The following is a 22,523-nucleotide window of genomic DNA, read 5'->3' on the forward strand; positions in this document are numbered from 1 at the left end:
ATACCATGAAATATTTGCTAAATTCATTTCTTTATTAATAAGATGCCATATTAAACTGCACATCTCAAGAAATATAAATTTTTATTACCGTTGGATGTTCCTGGTCTTGCATACACTGAACCAACATCCGTTTGATGACATCCAAATAATGTTGTTGTTGATTTCCAAAAATTCCAGGAAAGTTCCTAAAAATGTTACAAAACATATAAAATAACTAGGTCTTCATATCAAATGTTCATGTTAAGTTCAAATGATCTCTTAATAATTACATTAAATCTTTCCTACCATTTCCAACAATATAATTTTGGCTGGGGTAGAGAAAATGTAAGCAAAGGTTATACTACAAAGGAGGTGCCTTAGGCTGGCCCAGGGCCACTTCTTCCTGCTGTTTTTAACCTCTCATCACTTTAGTTCCTAGTTGGAAGTTGCTTTTGATTTAAGAGATGAATAGGAACAATGCTCAAATATGAAGCAGGAATGACGACTGGTGGAGGGGTTTTTGAACACTTGGTCCTACTCCCAGCAATCCAGGTTATTTGAAATTCTTCTATATTCAAGTCAATGAAAAACTGAATGTATCTACTGATGTGTGAGGTCAGGTGGTTGAGATAATACAAATTAAAGTAGAAATACGATAAGACAAAGTGGAAAAATAAAAATAGGCTTATCAGATACCTACATTTCTCTTCTCTTTAAGTGCTTAACTGAAAGTAAAGGCACACTTAGTGAACACAGATCACGTTTCTTTGTGTTAATCAAATCATTTCTTAATTATAACAAGGGAATGAAAATAACCCCCGAAGTAAAATAATTATTTTGTAATGTAGATAAGTAACCATAATGGATCATTTTCCTAATTTATATATACATACAAATGTGTCACACACATGCAAAAAATATTTTCTTAAATTGGAACACTATAGTTCTTAAAAACCTGGATGCAGAAAGACATATAATGGACACTACTTCTTGACACAACTGCCACAGAAGGAAAGAGAAAGACTAATTTGTTATCGTTTAAGCCCCTAATTATAGAGAAAAAAGCAAGATGATTCCATTAGAATTCCATTTATGATTTTCAGAAGAGGCAGAATTCCGGTCTACAGAAAACATAACATATATAAGTATGACATTACTATTTACCTTTAATACAAAATGCAACAGCATTTATATGTACATATATACATAGATATACATACACACTCAAAGGTATTTTAAAGACCATAAAAAGCTGAACGATTTAAGTCCAGAGCTCCTATACAGGGGCTGAAATATTAAAAGTTTTAATTTTCTTCCAAAAATTATTATCAATAACTAAATCCATGAATATACCAGAAAATGTGAAGGGCAGCTTCCCGCAGTCCCACATTTTGAGAACTGACTGAATCAAAAAGGAACTTCAGACCTTCTGGCCACTGGTTATTGCCATCCTCATCTGGAAGCAGAGAAATTTAGGCAGTAAATGTATAATTAGACTTAAAAACTGAAGTTTCTTAAAGGGTAACTCCTCATTTAGTAAAAAAAAAAAAAAAAAAAGAAGTCAATGTAGTTGTATTATAGCTTAATAGTAGTATAACAAATTCAGAAGATTAAGTTTAATTACCAAAAGAGTCCACCCATGTCATTCATAATGTTCACTACCTAATATTCAATTTGTAGGTATCAAAACATTCCTCTTAAATGTAATTATTTGCACATTTTTTAAAATAACAATAAAACCTAAATAAATTTTAACCTTTAGTATCACTTTCACTTAGACTCAAAACTATTTGAATTTCTCTTTCATGTTTTGAAGCACATTTTATAGTTTCATAGCACAGAGGGAATTTTATTTCTTAGGTTAACTTTTCAACAATCCATATAGTTACAAGTCACTAAGGCCTCCCTCACCTTTCTTTCAGTTACTTAAAGTCCATGTTGAAATTTGAGGAGAATATAGGATGAGAACCACCATTTTGGGGATGGGGATGATACAGTGGATTCAAATAACTACATTTCAATTAAATCAACACTGAAGCAGGAAAGTAAGCTGCATCAAGAGAGTTCAATCTTCTCCAAATTACTTTAGACTGATTTTTTGGGAGGAATGAATTACATAGGTGACTTTAATTAATAAATGTATTGATTATCAACTGTGCTTCACAAATATGTTCTCTTTACATTAAATCTTCAAGTCTTTGTGTCTAGGATTCTAAAATTGAAATCACCTAAATGATACAAATTCTACCAGTCTAAAAAAAAAAAAAAAACTCATGAACTCATTACTATTTGAGTAGACAAGAGGAAAATGCAAAGGTTTAAGAAAAAAGATAGAATTATGTAGCATTTGAAGAATAACAGAGTTCTCAACTTATAAATGGGTTGTACTCTAAAGGCTCATTTACAAGTTGGTTGTGTGGAGTTCAGAATAAATTTTCCCATAGAAACAATGTTATAGTAGTCAGTTCTCTAGCCTAAAAAGCCTGTTAAACAAAACAAAACAAAACAAAACAAAACAAAAAACCAAAACACAGTTGAAAAATAGTAGGAAACAAGTGTTATTATGCTTAGGTTATTTATATTTAAAGGAGTACCCTTTTGTCAAAAATCATAGAATATGTCTCACGGATCCCCATTATAGTTGTACTGCTAAAATTCATCAACTAAGAAAATAAGCAAAAAATGTATTTAGTATACTACACATTTAGTAATGTTTTAAAATGGAACAGGTACTTTATAAATTATAAAAGTCTCTATAAAGGCATTTGAGAAACTGCAATGCATATGTGAAAACCATTCATTATTCAAGATAACTGCTCTTTAAAAAAATTTAATATTGAGTCATACTACTTTCTTTTCCAGATCTAAATAAAGATTAAAATGCACATAAGGAATGGCAGCTCTTGAAATAATTTTAGTGCTTCCCAGGGGGTCTTCCATCTAAAGAGTGGGAACCACTCATCTAGAAGCTGATAGCTATAGTTTTTGTCTATTTTCTTCCTGGTTACAGATATAATCCCTAGCACTATTCCTTTGCATTCTGTCCAAGAATAGGACTGTTTTAGACTTATAAATGGAAGGAAGAGGATTGTCCTGGGATAATGAAAGAGACTTCACAAGAAAATATCTATGTGAGAAAGACTTTACTGTATTAGCTGAGTTGTGAGTAATGTAAAATGGAGAGAAAGAGGCAGTGCCCTGAAAGAGGTAGTGGGGAAGTGATTCAGGGTGAAGCCATAGACCCCAAAAGGGGAGAGTAGAGCATGTAACTTGCCCAGCATTCTTCCACAACACTACCAGCTGCCTCTCAAGGTAAAACTGGGATTAAAATTATTATCTACTTCCCAGTTTAGAGATGAGGAAACTGAGATTCAGAAAGGCTCAGTGATGTATCTGTACCCATGGTTGCACAGCTAGTGTCCAGAGATGGGATGTGAACTGTTCTTGTCTTACTCCACTTTTTCCACTATACCCTCAGTACTCAAACTAAAATATCAATTGAACTCACTGAAGCTGAGCTTATCAATATTTTAATATGATGGATTCAGAGGGAAATGAAATTGAACTTGCCATAGTAAGCCCTTTAAACCAAAATAAGGAAGATGTGGCTAAACAGTGATTTCTATCAGATGCAACAGCATTTATTCTTATAGTGGAATGAGGGAACTAGGGAAGTTTAGACAGGGAAAGAAAAAAAAAATCACAAAGCCAGGCAACTTTCCACTAGTGGCTTCAATTATATCTGCTGTGAACTTTCAGACAGTAGGCAAACCCATATTCAAATCTAGAAATCTCAAATCAAGTAATTTAAAAAATGAATTGCCGTTTTGCATTTTCTACAGCTTCACTGGCATAATTAGAAGATACAGTTTAGAGACAGGTTTGCCTGTACTTCTAAATCTTTGCCAAAATGTAAGGGTAAAATATTGACAAGACAGTTCAAATGATTTGTTTCTTAATTACAAGGTGAGTTAAAGTGCTAAATGTTCAGGGAGTGGTCTTACAAAAAGAGAAATGTAAACCGATCTCACTAAGCACATCTGCATATACATTAGCTGATGCATAATTTATTGACAGTCATATACTGAAAATATGAAATTATAATTTTTGTATAAGGAGAAGCACAATATGTACATTTTAGAGACTATCCAAAAGACTTCACAATAATTCCAACTCTTTAGTCTCATTTGGAAAAGAACAAAGGTCCACAGAAGTGAACCATGAACTTCACTCCAAAAAATACTTAGGGATTAATATATGTACATTTTCTATCACTGCACTCTCATTTCATACCTACCTATTAAATTCCTGGCCAGCTCAGCAGCAATATCACACACTTTTTTCCTCATGCTAGACTGTGTTTCCATCTGAATAATTAATAGTAGTTCAGTTTTAATGGCACTCTGAACATCAGAAGGAAGAGTTGGATAAACTTCCTCAAAAGCAGAGGACAAAAGACGTCGTAGGAGGACAGCAGCCATTTGTCTAGCCTAAAACAGACAACAAATTTTGTTACCTTGTGTATTACTAGAGAAAAAATTCTAAGTTAATTTCATCCCACTCTTTAACACATAAATTTCAATTTTCACTTGATTTTTACAGTTCATCAAAAAATTACTACTTTGATACGCCCCTGCCCCCTAAAAGGTGAATTTAAGGTATATGAAAGTTTTCCATCAATTTGTCTATATTCACTTACAGTAAAATTTGAACCAACACTGTCCTTCATCACTACAGAAAACCATTAAATAATGCCTTTTAAACTCATCTTTCCACATTAAACATAGTTCTTGAGCCCTTGCCTATCATTCTGCATGGCTGCTCTTTTACAAAGTAGCTTGGGAGAATGCTTTCAAGGCCATTTTATTCTTTATCTATAATCTACACAAATGGGCACAGTATGGAAGCCTCCTTGATTTTCCATATCTAATGTCTCTTCCACTTTGTTGGAATAATTTCTTTCCTTCAAGGTCTTGCTCAGGTGTTGCTACTTCCTTTATGAAGTTTCTCTGATACCACTTCTTGTTATACATAAGCTCTTACTACCAAACTATTCAGACTTTTCTTATGAACTTCAACTTACATTCTAGTTATCAGTGCTATCTACCTTTCCCCCCCAAAACAGATTTCTAAACCCAAGGTCTGGGGTGATTTATACCTAGAACAGCATAACCCCATGTACTAGGTGCTTAATAATTGTTTGTCAAATTCAATTGGGATTCTCAGGTCAGCATTTACTATAAAACTTCAGGCGCAGTTGACCAAAATAATAAACTGTTATTTTATGCTATGTTTAAAATTCCTAAGTAAACCTATGACTCTGGATTCCAGAAAATAAGAATTTTCTGTCAGAATATATTTTCTTTATTCACTAACACCTCGAACTTTTAATGATCCTTAAGGCTTAAGTGTTTTAAGATTTAAATTGCTTTGAATATGTCATTAGTGTTTTACTATAGACTTTTATGAAATTTTATAATCCACATAGGGAAGTAAAATCCTCAAGTTGTTAGCTGGAAGGAGCCAACGTCATAAATCACTTAGTCCAATCTTCTTATTTTATCCTTAAAATGATATCCTAATTTTACAAGCTTGCCAGATAATGGAACTTTCTACATTAATATTCTATATAAGTTCAATTAAGTCTTATATTGGTAACCAAAGACCCAATACCTGACACATAGTAAGTGCTTAATAAATATTTCTTTCTTCCTTTCTCTTTCCTTTCTTATCATCAAAAAATTCCAGACCATATAATCACCTATCCTGCCAGATTTGGTGTTCTTCTTGGCCTTCCTTTCCTATACTATATTTCTTCTAGTTCTCATCCACATTGTTAGATGGCTGTTGTTGAGGCAGTTAATTCACACAGTGGATAGAGTGCTGCAGTAAGGAAGACCTAATCAAATCCTACCTCAGACACTTACTAGCTCTGAGACCCTGGGCAAATTACTTAACCTCTCTGAGCCTTAGCATCCTCATCTACAAAATGGGGAGAATAATAGCCAACACTTCCCGGGTTGCTGTGATGGTCAAATGAGATGCTATTTGTAAAGTGTTTCATAAAACTTAAAAGAGTTATACATAAATGCTAGCTCTTATTACTGCTGTTATTAGGAATATCAAATTCAGGTCCAAATTTAGGCTCTTTTTTAGGCCAATTAATTAATTTGTGCTTAACATCTTTATTAAAAATATTCCAAATATTAACTCTTGTCTTCAGTGGTACAATGTAATCTTCCCAGGGAAAAGGTATTTAGTCTGTATTCATAAACCAAATATCTAATATAGTACCTGGCACACAGGAGGTACTTGTTGACTGATACAACTACTTGCAACCCATTCATAAGCCTAAATAGATGTTCTACTAAGCGGCTTCAGTGAAACACAGTATCTTCAAAGCAAAGCTTTCTCAAGCACGTGAATTAACCTGATTCTTCACCTGAGATACCTGTATAACCTTAGTAAGTTATGGTCCAACTAGGGTAAAATAAATACCAAACTCTTTATGATGCCAAATTTTTCTATCTTAAAAAAACAAAACAAAACAAAACAAAACCAAAACCAAATAGACCAAAAACCTTTAAGGATTACTTCACTAAAAATTTTTTTAAATTTCATTTAAAATATTATTTGTCTTTATTTTTATTGATAAAGAAAACTATGAGAAACAGCAAAAAAAAAAAAAGAAAGAAACAGCAGCCAGGTATATAAGAACAACAGTTAAACAAGGAAAGTTTTCAATAAAATTTTACCAAGACATCTGGTTATCTCCTATCAACAAAAGAGACTCTTAAAAGTTTCAAATACAAATAACGTCAGAGGGATTACTGATGCCAAACACGTATGTGTTGGCAAAAACATTTACAACCTAGTTCCCAAGTTTTAACTTGTTTTAAAGATGCGTATCAATGGTTTAGCTGTTTTTGAAAAGATTTTCTACTATGTTTAAGACACTGCTGAAGTGTTCCTGCCACAATTTGGTTGTAGAGAAAACAGCTGTTTTCACAAGCAAAATGGAAATACTTAAAATTTAGGCAGAATGAAAAACATTCTGCACGTGGCCATGATTGCAGCATTGCACAACAGAATGCATGCTCCCTGACGGAAGACTTAAGTTTTTGTCTTTGTATTCCCCAGGACCTAATACTTTGTCTAGCCTATCAGAAGTGCTTAAAGGTTGTTGAATATATATATATGATCATAGGACCAAGAACTTTAAGGTACCTTAAAAGATGCCCAATCCCTTCACTTTATAGGTGAGGAAACTAAGTCCTAGAAGGTAAGTGATTTGTCCAAAGTCTCATTGATAATATATAGCAGAGGTAAGATTTAAACTCAAGCTCATATTACATCAATTTCTTTTGTAAAAGTATATATATTGATAATTTATGTAATCATCAGCAAAGATTTAAAAATCAGCCTGAATGCTGGTGCCCACAGTACTCTGGAATGCTTATGTGCAATTCTTGTAGGCTAAGGACTATTCTACAAATGTATGCAAAAAGACAACAGATGAACCAGACACTAAAGAACCTGAACTCTCATCATGCACAGGGCAAAGTTATATCATAAAATCAAAATGTTTTAATGCCCAACTAACTAAAAATGTTCATTAAACTATACTATTTAAGAAATGTATAGGGGCAGGTAGGTGGCGCAGTGGACAGAACACCGGCCCTGAATGCAGGACCCGAGTTCAAATCTGACCTCAGACACATAACGCTTACTAGCTGTTTGATCCTGGGCAAGTCACTTAACCCCATTGCCTAGCCAAAAAAAAAAAAAAAAAAAAAGAAATGTATAGCCCAATATAACACTAACAAGGAGAAAAACAAGAGCACAGTAGAGAGACTACTCAGAGTTAGAAAACTTGGCCACAGGTGCTAGTGATGCTTTCTAGCTTGTGACTGTGAGCAAATCAAACTCTCCAAACCTCACTTTCCTAATCTGTAAAATGAGAACTCTTTTATTTCTCACATATAACTATTGTTTTTCATAATTTCAGAAGAATAAAAACTGTAGGTGACCCAAAGGCCAATGGAGACAGCTGTGTGGGTTTAAGTATGCTGCAGGCCATAATGATCACTTCAAGCATGAGAAAAGCCATAAAAGCATTGTTGTTAAGACCATGTATGATCAGAACAAGAGCAGAGAGTCAGTTATTACACTGTGAAAGGGAAGTATAACAGACAATCATAGTCCAACTGTTACCCAGGCATTCATTGATTACAACAATAGGCCTCCAGTGAACAGGTACTAGGATTCTCTACCAAGCAAGGATTTACAAAGATAGAATATAAGGACACACAGGGTGAGGCATGGATGATCAATACCAGAAGAGGGCAGTATACCACAAATCTACTGAAATGTCACTAAAGTCAGTTCTGCTATAAGGTGACAGGTACATGCATTCCCTCTAAGTTAAGCAAAATTGTGTGCAATAAAACCCATAGGAATTATGGGGGAAATAGGGTTGGAGGACAGAGCTCAGAAACTCAAGTGACACACAGCTGAAGGGGTGCAGAGGACCAGCCCTTCTCGACTCAGTACATACAGCACCAGAAGACATACAATAAATATGGCACTTTACCTAAAACAAAACTTGACGTTTGCTTGAGGAAGTAGGCTGCAACCTGGGAGTTAACTGTGAAGTTTCTGCATTATTGCTGTTTCTCAATGAAGAAATCGAGCAGAAACAAACTCAAAATTATACTCAGAATACATCATATCTCCAATATATTAGAACACAGGTTAAAGCGAAAATGATTGTACTTTGACTAATCTGTAATCTCATCAATTGGGGTAGTTATGCCACTGATCTAGGTAACAACCCCTCCATGCCTTCTTATCCTGTAAGTTCTTTGTCTTTATGGCCATGAAACAGGGACCAAACTAGTGGGTTGTGTGTGATATTAATAATTCAAATTACTTAACATCTCTGGGCTCAGTTTCATTTATTTTGTAAAATGATGGGTAAGCAGATGATCTCAAAGACCCATTCCAGATCTAAATTCTATGATTCTGTGAGCACGTGTACCACCTTTGATATCTTATCTTGGCATTTTTATCAATGTCATCTGTAAGTTATACTAGATATTGAATTGTAAATCTAGATCACAAATGGGACAGTTGAGTATCCAATCCACCAGCAAAGAAAGAGCCATTGTAAGTACCTATTATATAGTAAATCTGAAGATCAGAGATAAAAATGCACAAAAGAAATTCTATTAGGTCAGTTATGAAATGCTGACAACCCCAATCTGGTCTGCAGCAAACAAAAGAGAAGACTAAACAAGTTAACCTGTAACTTTTGGGGGAAAAGATCAGGAGACAAAACTTAAGTGGGTAAGGCAAGATAGATCTAACTTTATACTTTGTCACTCATCTCCACACCGAGCTACCACATTCAACAAATTGGGAATAGAGAGTAGGAAAGTATAAAGGATGTTTTATAATACTTTGTAAAATGATATTAAGTACATGCAATCAGAGGAACAGCCTTTAGATTGTGGCCTGGTAAAAGTGTGACTATGATGCATATACTGAGATAGAACTCACGAGACACACAAATACCACCATCCCATTTTTACAGTTCCAACTCTATATCACTGGAGAGAGGAAAAGGAGGCGGAGGAAACCAATCTGGGATTTCATCAGTGCATGAAGTTCCCAGTGAGGCACTTTCTAATGCAGATCGCAGCTGCTTTGCAAAATGTGGCTTGCTTAGGGCCAGAGTCGGAGGTCAACCTTAACCCAGGTCTTCCAGACTCCCAGGCCAGCTCTCTCTCTATCCATTACACTAATGCCTAATAAAATTCATTACATCTGCCTGTCTCATACAAGAAATATTAGCTTATTATGAACTCACGAGTACATTTTGGAGCATTAAACAATTGAGACAAATTTAAAATTGATCATTTAAGGTGTCACACCTTTATTTCTATCTGTCCTTTTTGGTAGTAAAGAAAATCTTAGCATTCTTTGTCTACCATTTCAATACACTAAGTTTTAAGTAAAAGCATCATCATTTTAGTATACTTTCAAAATCTAATCTGAAAATCTTTTACTCAGCTTTTAAAGCTAGCTTTTTGATACAGATTTTTTTCCCTACTAGGTAAACATTGAATTTCTTATTTATTTTCATGACCTCTAAATTGAAGATTTTATTTTTAGATAATCGTTTCCCATACTCAAAAACAGTATATCATGAAAACACATTCTTTCAAATTGAGTTGTGACCTTAAAACTCAATAATAACAATGACAATAACAATAATGATAATAATAACAATAATAATGATAAATAAAAACCAGGAGCCCTCAACATCTCAATAGCAGAGGTGAGACCTAATTCCAGGTTCTTGGACTCCAAGGTTACTGTTTTTATATACAAAACTGTTTGACAACAGTGATTTTTTTTTTTTAGGTTTTTCTGATTTGTGAATATATTAAAAAAAAATAGTATTAATAAGTATCACTAATGATGTTTGCTTTTTTACTAGCAAAAACCAAAAACTTACCTTCTGATGGTTTAACAACATGGACCTAGGTCTTATTCAAGATTTAATCAATCATCCAATCATATAATGAACAGAATCAGCAGTGTGGGTGATCTCAGTGGATTTTGAAAGAAAGAATATGGACTTCTATTCCCAACTGCCACTTACCTAGGTAAATAAGATTCATCCTGGATCTCAGTTTCCTCATTTGTAAACTGAGGGAGTGGACCAGATTCCTAAGGCCTGTCCTAGTTCTATAACCTTTTTACATTTCAGTTTTCTCAGAATATCTAATGAGGGGGTTGAACTATATTCTTCTAGGGTAAATCCAATGTATATATCTGTATATAAGCTCTTATTATAAGCTTTCTACTAACAACAATCCCATTTTAATTATTTGAGAGAATGAAGTTATTTTCAGATGCTTTAATACCTCCTCAGCAGCAGTTGTATTTCTGATGGCTTGCAAGAGGAATGTGATTTTAGATTGTCCAGGGATATTTTCATAGGTTTCCTAAGGAGGAAAAAAAATAAATGATTTAATATATAAATTGCTGTCTTCTAAACCATCTTACTGCTCACCAAGGTTTGCAACCTCAACTCCTCATTATCTCTTGCCCCTCCCTTATTCAATCACTTGCCAAGTCTTGCTGATCTACATATCTCTCCATTCATACTTTTCTCTACCCACACAGCCAATGCATTAGCTCAAGTCTTCATCATCTATGCTGCCTTGACTATAATAGCCTCCTCTAATTAATCCTGCAACCCTATCAGTCCTTCAACAGAACTGCCAATGATACTCCCATAGCACAGATTTGACCATGTAACTCCCTATTTAAAAAGGCCCAAGTTAAGTGGTTCTCTCTTGATTCCAGGATAAAAAATGAACTTTTCTGTTTAGCATTTAAAAACTTCCACAATAATCTCACTCTAGCCTGGCTTTCCAGGCTTACCACAACCACATGTCACTTCCCTTCACACTTTATGCTTCTAGCCAGAGTGGTCTACTTGTTCTCTGCATACCACATTCTAATTCCCATATCTGTAACTTTGTACAAATTGTCCCAAAGACACAGGAGCTACAACAAGGTATTTATACCCATTTCCCCCCAATTGTTAGCATCATCCTCTCTAATACTTTTTAGATTTTGTAGATATTTTGAATATATTTATCTTTGTACATACCATCATTCTCTTCCCCCTAAAAGAATGTACCTTTTTTGAGGTCAAGGACTGTTTCAATTTTCTTTATATACCAACAGCTAGCATTTATATAACATCCACTATGTGCCAATGCTGTGTGCTAAGTGCTTTACAAATATATCATTTGATCCTCATAACCACCCTGGAAGGTAGTTGCTATTATCATCATTTTGCAATTAGGTAAACTGAGAAAAACAGAGGTCACAGCTAGTTAAATGTCAGAGGCCAGATTCTTCAGGCATAGCACAATTCCCAACATCTAGCACAGTTTGAAATTAGCAAATGCTTGCTGAATGATTAAATGAATTACAGTCACATAAAGAATACTATCATAGAAACATATGCCTAGAAAAAAGAGGCTAGTAATCTAGGTATAGAGTTAGAATATTTACTTATACATTTCCTGTGTGTCTCTGAAGTCTCTAGATTTAGAGACCCATAGTACCTTACATAGAGAATCTATAGCAAGACAAGGTCAAGATACTCACAAAATGAGGAGGTGTGGGTGAGATTTCTAGAAAAGGCCTAATGATTCAAGAAAATTTAGATATAGAAGTAGGTTATCTGTTATTGCTTAGAGCATGGATATAAGGCTGCATTAAAAAAGAGAATGACATAGAACCAAGGTAGGAAGAGATCAAGGAAGGTCACTGCACCTAGTGCCCCCCAATGCTTTTCAACATGTGACTTGGGACACAACAGCTTGGAACCTATGTTAGGGGTGTTAGCTCTTCAATTTTCTCCCTGCCATTTATCCAACAATCTGTTTTTCCATATCCTTCCCCATTCCTGCCTCCCCTATCAACTTCTTATACATTAGATATAATTATTCTTTTTCAATCCTGGCTGTCACTATTTCTAGCTCCTGTCTTGTACACCCCACCACTCCCCAGCTCCCCTTTCCTCTCCTCTCCTTGTTAAAAAACTGGCAGAGGGGAATGAAAAATATAGATTGTAACAATGTTCCAAGGATGAGTTCTCTGGAGCCTCATGAGGAAACAGTGACCTAGTTGGGTTGTAATTAACCCTTCCCAAGTATTAGGGTACTTTTAAAAAATTTTGAGGACCCCCCCAATAATAGTAGTTATACTATTGCTATCTATTCAATAGAAAATTTTAAAAAATCAGCAACTTTTAAATGATTCTGTATTTTATTAATCACAATAGCACCAACATAATTTAGCCCACAAAAGAAATGTTGGCTAATTAGAAATTTAGATTTGGACAGGACCTTAGAAATCATCTAGTCCAAAGCTACCACTTTTCAAGTAAGCAATCTGTGACTTGCTCAAGGTTGCAGAGAGTATTGGAGCCATGGTTTTACAAGCATAATACTTAGAACCAACATCTTCTTTCTGTGTATTTTGATAGAATTAGACAATTATCAAAATGATATTCCAAGAAATCTATTTCCAAGTACATGTGGATTCTAGGACCCTCTCTAATAACTCCAGGCTCCACAGGTTGGGACCCATTAGTTCATCATGCTCCTTTGTAGGACTAAGCCTCAACAACTTCCTGCCAATCTCTTCCCAAGAGCAAGGTCATCAACATAAAGGCCATTTTCTCTGTAATCCCTAGTCCAAGGATGGGGAACCTGCTACCTCATGTGGCAGTCTAGGTCCTCAAATGCAGCCTTTTGAATCCAAACTTCATAGAATGAATTCCCCTAATAAAAGGATTTGTTCTGTAAACTTGGACTTAGTTAAAAGGCCACACCAAGGATCTAGAAGGCCACATGTGGCCTCAAGGCTGCAGCTTCCCATCCCTGTTCTAGACCAAAGATAATCAACCTAGAATTGGTTTAAATTACTTAAGGCCACTATAGAGCTACATCTGACCTGGAATCAGAAATCAGGGTAGGAAGACAAGACAACCTACCATTTCCCAAGCTACATTTTCCTTAGCTTTACCAGAATGAGACTATACCTAAAATATTCTCATACAATCATCTACTAGTCAAAGAGGAGTAAGCCTCAAAATCAGAAGACTTAAATTGATTGGATGCAGAGTTAGTTCACCAAAGGCACCTCAGTATTTAAACTGACCAAACTTCACAGCACTATTTTCTTTGGGGGGGGGGGGTGAAAGTTAGTTTTTCTCAAGATGTCACTCTTTTCCTCTAACTTTAATTACTACCCACTTACTAACCACTAATAGAAGGAAGAATAGGCCAAGGTAAAGTTTGCTGTTTGGCTAATAACTTTATATAATAAGGTTTAGAAAGCACATATACTCTACAGCACATATACTCTATGGTGCGATCAAAGCAAGGCAGGTTAAGTATGTCTCCATTTTGAGGCTTAAGAAACTTAGAAGACTTGCCCAGCATAAACAAGTCAAGCTGCTGGTACTCAAATGCAAGTCTGCCTCCCAGTCCAGTACCTCTTTTTCCAAACTTGATAACCTGATTCATCTCTTCCTCATAAGAAATATTCTCACTACAGGAACACTGTTGCTTGCTGGAGGAAAAAAAGCTAAATTTGGGGGTGAAGGGGAAGGAGATGTCTTGGTAAACTTAAGCTCCTTTTTGGATAACAGGTCAGATCCACAAATTCAAAGTGATACTGATGACTGCAGAATTTTATAGAAGCTGGTGAATGCAGTTTCTAAGTCTCAAAATTAGTAAAGTCAGGTATATATAATTTTAAATTTAAGGTTAAAAATAGGCATTGAGATCAGATGATTTACCTATCTCTACAGCTATTATGTCTTGCTCTGGAATGATCCTGAACTTTTGTAGCAAACTTGCAGTGTAACGATGTGAATTCCTTAGTCTCTAGACTTTTTTGAATCTTAACATTCTTTAGCAATTTACACTCAATATTAGTGAATACTTACCAGTTATAAGACTTTGGACAAGTGACTTAACATCTGAGTCTTAGTTTGCTTTTCTATAAAATTAGGCACGATACAATATTCAGGTGAAAAAAGAAAGAACTATGTGAATGTATTCACATGATTATTGTAATAACATGATTATTAGCTAGGCATATTGGTATTTCTTTAAATGATATTAGATGAAAAGCTATAAATTCTTATACCAGAATGTTTTGGAGAATCTTTGTACAATTTGTCTTTAAGCATAGACAACAAAGAATGTATACAGGCTTAGTTTAGAATAATTATCATTTCTCCCCAAATACTAAGCTATTCTGTAACTAAGCCTACATATTCTATGCTTACTCTAAGATAATTACAAAAAGATCATTCAAAACATTCAAGAAGATTCATGTTGTTATCACTGATTTCTTTAGCACACATAAATCAAATCTAATTACGAATATTAGGGTGAAATTCCAGTCAGTAAAGCTTTTTTTCCCTTTGGTCTACCATTCTTTGAAATGCCTAGAAAGTCAACCTCCCTTCACCTGCTTCTAAGCCCCATGGGGGATATTTGCATGGTATATTATACCTATGTTTATCCTAGTAATGGCCTTAAAAATGAAGCTCAAAATACCAAATGATATTCTCTTCCAGATTGGCAGTCAATGGAGTATAGTCTTAGAATACGTCTCCAACTAGGAAGTGGGATTCGTTTAATTTTCAGTTAGTGATATGTTCTCCACTTTGACTGCCTTACTGATTATTAAATCAAGTCTGTGAGTATTCATTACTTCTGGACAGAACTTTGTTTCTGAGAACAGTTTGAAAATGAAAGCTATTTGTGACTACAGATAATTTCTTATAAGGATAACTGGCTTAAATTTAGGCTACATTCTAGGCTCCCAAAAAGATGAGCTCAATCTAAACTTGGACGCCAAGAAAGCAAGAGAATTAAAAGATTTACCACCCTGCAAAAAAGAAAGGCTTGCCTTCAATAAAGAAATACCCATATTCAATAGATTTCTTTTCTGATCCTTTTAAACATTCTACATGAACAAATTTTCTGGGTGCAGTGCAAGTTAAAATTTTCAAGTCATAATTGATAGGAATATCACCTGGATCAGCAATTTCATTGGTATAGGGAATTCTTAGGTGAGGAAACTCCCTCTACCATTTCAGGTAGGCATTTTCAAACCTGTCTTAAGAGAATTGCTGGGGCACTGAGAAGATAAGTGACTTGCCCAGGGTCACATAGCTGGTATGTGTTGGAGGTGGTTCTTGAAACCGGGTCTTCCTGAGTTCTAGTTCAGTTCTCCTTCCATGATACCACAAAGAGGTAAAATCTGTCTGCTTACTATCTTCAACTTCCTATTATGGTTCTTAAAATTCAACGTGCTCTTTAGCAAGGATGCACAGCACTCTCTAAATTCCCTATTAATAGACTATAACAATACCAACAGATAGAATCCAAATTTATTCTAAGAGTATGGTATAAACAATTCCAGATCTGGAGTCACAAGACCTAAGATTAATTTTCTGGATCTCTGCCACTTTGGGTGAATGACGTCATTTCTCTGGGTCTGAGTTCCCCTATCTTTAAAATCAGGTCGACCGGATGACCTCACCTCACAGGTCATCTTCCAGCTCTGGATCTGTGAACAGGGGTAATCCCTTGAAAAGTGATCCTACAATGAAGCTTCTACATGGCCTGCTAAGACTAGCTCTGTATTTCAATCATCCAAGGACCTGGGGCTTCTTCCTTGGTGTGCACCTATTCCACTGATAGAAATTAGGAGCTCCTGAACAACTCAGCAGATGGTCCTTTCTGACTGTCCTGCAGCCAAACTGGTGATGAGTCTTTCTGAACTTAGCCACACTGGTCTTTGGACACCAGACATAACCGAAGCCTATTATGGGAATCCTCTCAGCCCCAGCAGGACCTTCCAGAGCTTGCATTCCTCTGGCATAGACTTTTGGAATTAAGGGTCATTTATCTTACACCCTATAAAGAGGTACAGAAGTAGTTCTATATAAAATGCATTATCACTATACATGTTTGAGGTTGCCATTAAGTAGTACTTCAATAGTAGAAAAACTAGAAGCACTAGTCTAGGTCATTCACCAGTTCATACGTGCTGGCGAACAAAATCCACCAATATTTTGGTCACATCCGATTCTGTCACTATTAGGGAAAGTCTTTTTATTCTTCTCTTATTTGAAGAGATGTTATTAAGTAATATTTAAAATAACTGACTAGTACAATGGGAAAAAGCAACTTCTATCTGTTCTTAAGACTATTAAATACATTTCAAGAGAGCTAGTCTTTTCCTTTCACCCAACTTCCATTGATATTAATGAAGTTTTTTTCCTTCCCCCAGGATCAAAGAGAAACAAACTTTTTGGGGAAAATGAACAGGGATACTAAATCCACTCAGAATAAAAACTCTGAAGTTATATTAAGAATTCTAGTCATGGGTTTACTTAGATCAATTTACTCAATGAATACCATGACTTTCAATTATTTGTTCTCTTTCATAATTACCATTTCATTATAATTTTTCTGTTTCTAATCACTGGGAATATTCAATTTCCCCCCCAAAACATTTGAAGATTGACTTCGGGAATAAAGTGGGGGAAAAAAAAACCAACAACCCTTATGAATTTTTTTCTCATGTGAAACAAAATTTTGCTTACAAGATAATTCATCCATGCACAAGGATTTTGATACTGCCTCCTTTTTAAAATACGTATAGACAAAAAGTATCAAGGCCACACAGCATATGTAGGAAACACAAGGAAACAAACGACATATGACCCACAGTAAGAATAACATCTCACCAAACAAAATTTCTAAAACTTGATCACATCTGAACACAAAACAAGTTCACTTCCTGAACAGTCTGGCATTCATATGTCAACAAAATACATTTTATTTAGATAGTATATTAAATGGGCATTTCCCAAATACCAGTTCAAGTTAGTTCAAAGAAGATTTGTGAAAATATTTTTTATTTATCATATTAACCTATGGTGGCCAATTATCTTTAGTTTGATTTATTAAAGTGAGTGAATTATTTAATCTATATTTAATTTAACATATATATTAATTTAATATAATATTAGCACTGAGTCTTCCTATTACTGAAACTCACACTGACAGCTATTTAATATTACTTTATTGTCACCAATTAAGTCACAAAAATTCAATCTATATGACTTATAGCTGACTTATGAAGTGGTAGAATCACCTTTAACTATGTTTCCAGTTAAAAAAAAATTACAGACACAAATAAGTGATAATCAAGAGACACAAGTTAAAAAAAAAAAAACCACTAAGTGCCTGAGTTTTCATTATGAAACTAATGAGAACACTGCTTTTCCCTAATTGTTTCTTATTAAAGAATGTGCTGAACTCAACAACAAAGTGATGCAAGTGATAAAAGACCAAAGAGAGCCACCAATAGGAATTCATGCTAAAAAGACACTGGTATTTTAGTTCAATAGGAGAGAGATTCCCCACTGAGCTTGACAATAGAGATTTAAGCAACTGGAGGAAGGAGAATTAACCTAGCTTACTAATTATAATACCATTCTTTGCTTTGCAATACATAAAAAGTTCTACTTCAGTGAGTTAGCTAAGATAAAGTGTTTTATTTTGTTCTGTAAAAACAATAAGCTACCAAAAAACACCATGACAAAAGTAGTTTCTTTAAATTATTTTCCCCAAGGACCAAATTTCCAGCACTGAATTTTTTTTTTAAACCTGAAGCCATACACTTATAATTTCTATTAAAGGCAACTATCCCATCACTGTGATTTTGAAGAAAATCACTAAATCCTTCAAGGGGAGGGGGAACGGAGAGAAGATGCCAAACAAACTTTCTTGGATATAGGTGTATATAAAACAATTCTTTGGCCATGGTAACCCAGAAACAAAACACTTCTTTGCTATGTGATAATATCTGGCACACACTACAATAACACAATTCAGAAAAGCTTTTTCTTCATTCCCCAGTTCCAAAAGTTTGGGCAAGAAAGTCCATTCATAGATAATCAAGATAAAAATTTAGTTCAAATTATACATTGCTGAAGATCGTTTATTTCAGTCCCTTCAGGTAACCAACACGACAAAGCTGTTGACCAAATAGGCAGCAAGTACTCCAACACTAAGCTGTACTTTCTCTGTCCTTTTAAACTTATTAAAAATCCGTGCTACTGGACCTAGAATACAGCAAAATCCCCTAAGTTCCCTCATGTGTCACAAAAATGAGAGCACATGGCTCCCTAGAGTCGGAGAAAATTTGCCTCCCCCCTTCCCCCCTTCCCCAGACATGATACATAAAGCTGGGCAGCTGGCTGAGGACAGTTCTTTAGAAAAGGCAGTCTCTTAAGGAAGAGAATACTAAAGAGAACAAACATCTATTTCTCTCTCCCCCCCACCCCCCACCCCCGCTCCTAGCCTTAGGGAATGGTGAGGACAGGAATAATTAGGAAAATGGGGCTAAAGGAGTTAGAATGGAAGAGTGACAGCAGCAGAGAAAGAAAGCCAAGGGGGATGGATAAAGTGCAGAATAAGAGAACAGTAAGTACCAGGTGGAAAAGAATGAGTGGAAGAGGAGAAATGGGACAGGCAGCAGCTCGGGATTTGGTGGGGGGAGGGGGGCAGAGATGGAGACTAGCCTGGATGGGGGAGGGGAAATCCCATTAGGAGAAAGCGGGAAAAGGGGCATGGGGGGGCATGGGAAAGGTCAAACCGTGCAGGGGGGGAGGGGAAGGGGATGATCCAAGTCGAGTTGGGGTCTAACCTCCCCACCCCCATCTCCAATGGCAGGATTGGGGCTCTCCTCCTGGACTCACAGATACTCACGCATAACAGCACCCGGGTACCACGGTGGGGGGTGGGGAGGGAGTAACTGCCAAGGCAGGACAGAACTGGACCGGACTGGGCAGGGCGGGGGGAGGGGGGAGCCGAGGCCGCCCCATTCCGAGCTGGAAAGGGCAGCGAGGCCGGGATGTAAAGTCCGCGGCGGCGGTGGCCGCGTCGGCTCCAGCTCCCACGTGGGCTGGGCCGGCCCGGCGCCTCTGCTCCGCCTGCCCGAGCCCGGGTCAGGCCGGCCAGGACAGTGGCAGTGAGAGAAGCGTGAGGTGGAGGGCTTGGGGCCCCCGGGCCGAGGTGGCGGGCAGCAGTCCGCGGGGCCAGGGATCGGGCCGGGGCTGGGGTGGAGGCCCGGAAGATCGGGGTCGGGGTGGGGGGGAGGGGGAGGAGAGACTCAGTTACCTCCGCCTGTTTCCGCACCACATTGTCGGGGCTAAGCAGGTTCCCCAGGAGCAGGTAAAACTGTTGCTGCTCGGCCGCCGCCGCCGCCATTGCGCTGAGCGTGAGAGAGAGGGAGAGGGAGAGAGAGAGGAGGGGGAGAGACACGGAGCCGTGAGGCGGGAGCGCTCGCGGGCGGGGAGGGGGAGGGGACACGAGCTGCCGGCACCAGCACCAGCACCAGCACCAGCGGCAGCGCACCACCAGCACCAGCAGCAGCAGCAGCCGCGGCGGCGCTGGGGCGCGGGAGAGGCGGGGCAAAGGGGGAAGGAAAGGAGGGGTGGGGCCCCGCGACCTCTCACCTTCCGTCCCTCCCAACCCGCGGACACCGCCGCCAGCCTCTCATTGGTCCCGGAGGCTCGAGGCCGAGGCGGCCTTCTTCACCGGCCCCGCTCCGATTGGCCGCGTATCCTACCGTCCTGCGACGGCGTCACTGGCCGCGCGGGCGGAGCCGAGTCGGGGTGAGGGTTGGGGGCGGGGAAGGAGAGGTTCGCGGTCTGGAGATGGCCTGAGCCGTGCGTCTAGGCAGAGCTGGGGCTGCGGGGAGGGGACTGGGCTCGGTCACTGGTGGCAGGCTCAGGCGCGATACTCGCAGGAGAAGGGGCGAGCCTCGCCTAGCGCGGTCCGTTCTTCCCTTCTTCCCTCCTCCCCCGCTTCCTCCGGGCCCGGGACTCCCAGGCCTGAGGACCGTAGCGGGTGGAACATAGCCCTCGACGTGCCCCCTCCTCCGAACCCCGCCCCTTGTTCTCCCCTCCTGCGGGAGGTCCCCCCGGAGGCTTGCGTGACTCAGGCTCTCCAGACCCGGGAGTGAGTCACGGACTCCCGCCAGGCCTGGGCCGAGATGGCTCCGCGCACCCCCTCCCCTCCGCTTCCTCCTTTCTCCCGCCAAATGTGACCACGTTGCACGCTAGTCCCTCCCCCAGCCCCCCCACGCTGGATCCGCCCCAGGAGCTGCGCGAGCTCCTCGGAGCTTCCTTGCGCCCTCGCTGATCTGTCTGTTCCCGGGATGCTCGGGGACTCCCCCTGCACCTTTCAGTCTAGGGGCGCAGGCCGTGTCAGTCACGGGGTCCCTGGAGAGTTGGAGAACTGCCTCCTTCCTCAAGGGAAGGCGGGGCGGGATTGGATCCGTTTGCACTGGCGCGCTGATTGGGTCCTGGTTAGGCCAGTTATCTGTTAATTTCTAGGACTCCACCTTGAAGGGGGCAGGAACACAGTAGAGAAACTGAGGCAGGAAGAAGTGGACTGAGAGTTATGGGGGACACTACCAAAGAGCCCCGATTTTAGTGCCAGTTATTTGATGCGAGAAGATGTTTCTGCCTTCGCAGAAGGCAAGCTGATGAAAAAAGTCGGGGCTGCTTTAAAACAAATTCCCATCAAAAAGGAATGTGATCGAATAAATCAGCCAACATTGATTGAGTGCCTGCCATAAGTGCTGGACTCTGTTGGAGGGTAGGGACTGCTCTCGAGGAACTGGAACAATCAATGGTCATTCAAAAGGGGGGAGGGGATGTAAGTAAAGAGTGATCCCAAATGAAAGGATTCCTCTTGCAATATAATGGCTACTGACTTCCTATTTTACTAGGAAGATAAAATGTCTTAAGATGGGAAATTAGGTTAATTAAGATTAGGAAATTTGCAATTGGAGGGTTCACCTTCCTTTATTCATCATCCCTTACTGATTTTTCTTCTGGAACAGGCCTGTGATTCAATGCCATGGGAAATCCCGGTGTGGAAATCCCCTTCCCTAGTGGAATTAGGTAGCTCTCTATAACCTGTTGGTTTTATAGTTGTCTGGTGGGGCAATGGGTAGTTTAGTGACTTTCTCAGGTATACGGCCTTGTATTGATTAGAGTGAACCCTGGTCTTCCTGACTCCAAGGTTGGCCCTGTAGACCCACTAGGCTCTTTCCTTTCTGTAAGCACTAAATAAGCATGTAGAACTAGTTTTAAAGAAATGATTATTAAATACTTTAACTCTTTCTCGTACCCTTTAAGGATTCTGAAAGTTTTGTAATCGGATTGTAGAAAAAACAACCGTAGTAAGATTTAACTGCCTGGTGGTGTCCTATCTACTGTAGTGGTTATATAACTTGGATTTTCCAGGGCACCCCTGATTTCAAGAAAAGTTTATTTTAAATCAAATTTTGAAAATGTAATATCATTTGTCAGAATGTACCAATTTTTATTTTAAAAGTTATAGGCATTCTAGAGTGGAACCCCGTCCAGGGCCTTGTTGTGTCTCTTATTAATGATTATACTTTTTCTTGAGATGGATATATAATTACTCCCTTATTGATAGTTCATCGAACAGTGAGATCCTTTCCATTAATTCTGTCTGTGATTACTTTTTTGTTTACTTGTGAGAGTAGGTAGCATAGAGTTAGTGTTCTGTGAAGGATTCTGCACTTTTTTACTTTTAAATTCTCTGAAACTTGAGAATCATGTAGGGAGATCTGAGCAGTGAGAAAATGTTGACGTTGAATAAAATGAGCTGCTTAGAAAGCTTGCCCAGTTACATTTTGTAGCTGTTGTGTTGCATTCTAACATCAGTAGGACATCAGTTTTTGAAGTAGAAACTGATGGGAAGATCAGCATTTAGTTTCACTTGCATATGAATTTCAAATATTGTTTAATCATGACCATGAATATTGACACATAAACTTGATAAACAATATGTTAAAGAATAAAGACAGTTCCT

At 38.1% G+C, this 22,523-nt stretch overlaps 1 protein-coding gene across 1 annotated transcript in view; it reads right to left on the reverse strand.

The window, feature by feature from the left end:
• The window catches only part of IPO5 (importin 5), a 54,941-nt gene extending 34,984 nt beyond the window's left edge, over positions 1–19,957 (reverse strand). The window contains exons 1-5 of the mRNA XM_027854120.1: positions 19,791–19,957; positions 10,914–10,994; positions 4,277–4,469; positions 1,333–1,435; positions 89–185 (exon numbers count right to left, since the gene is read on the reverse strand). Coding sequence (XP_027709921.1) covers positions 89–185; positions 1,333–1,435; positions 4,277–4,469; positions 10,914–10,994; positions 19,791–19,880 — 564 coding nt within the window. The 5' untranslated portion in view covers positions 19,881–19,957. The remainder of the gene's footprint in view (positions 1–88; positions 186–1,332; positions 1,436–4,276; positions 4,470–10,913; positions 10,995–19,790) is intronic.
• Positions 19,958–22,523: the final 2,566 nt, after the last annotated feature.

Source organism: Vombatus ursinus, unplaced genomic scaffold (assembly GCF_900497805.2).
Source record: "Vombatus ursinus unplaced genomic scaffold, bare-nosed wombat genome assembly UNPS02010304.1, whole genome shotgun sequence".
Lineage (NCBI taxonomy): Eukaryota > Metazoa > Chordata > Mammalia > Diprotodontia > Vombatidae > Vombatus > Vombatus ursinus.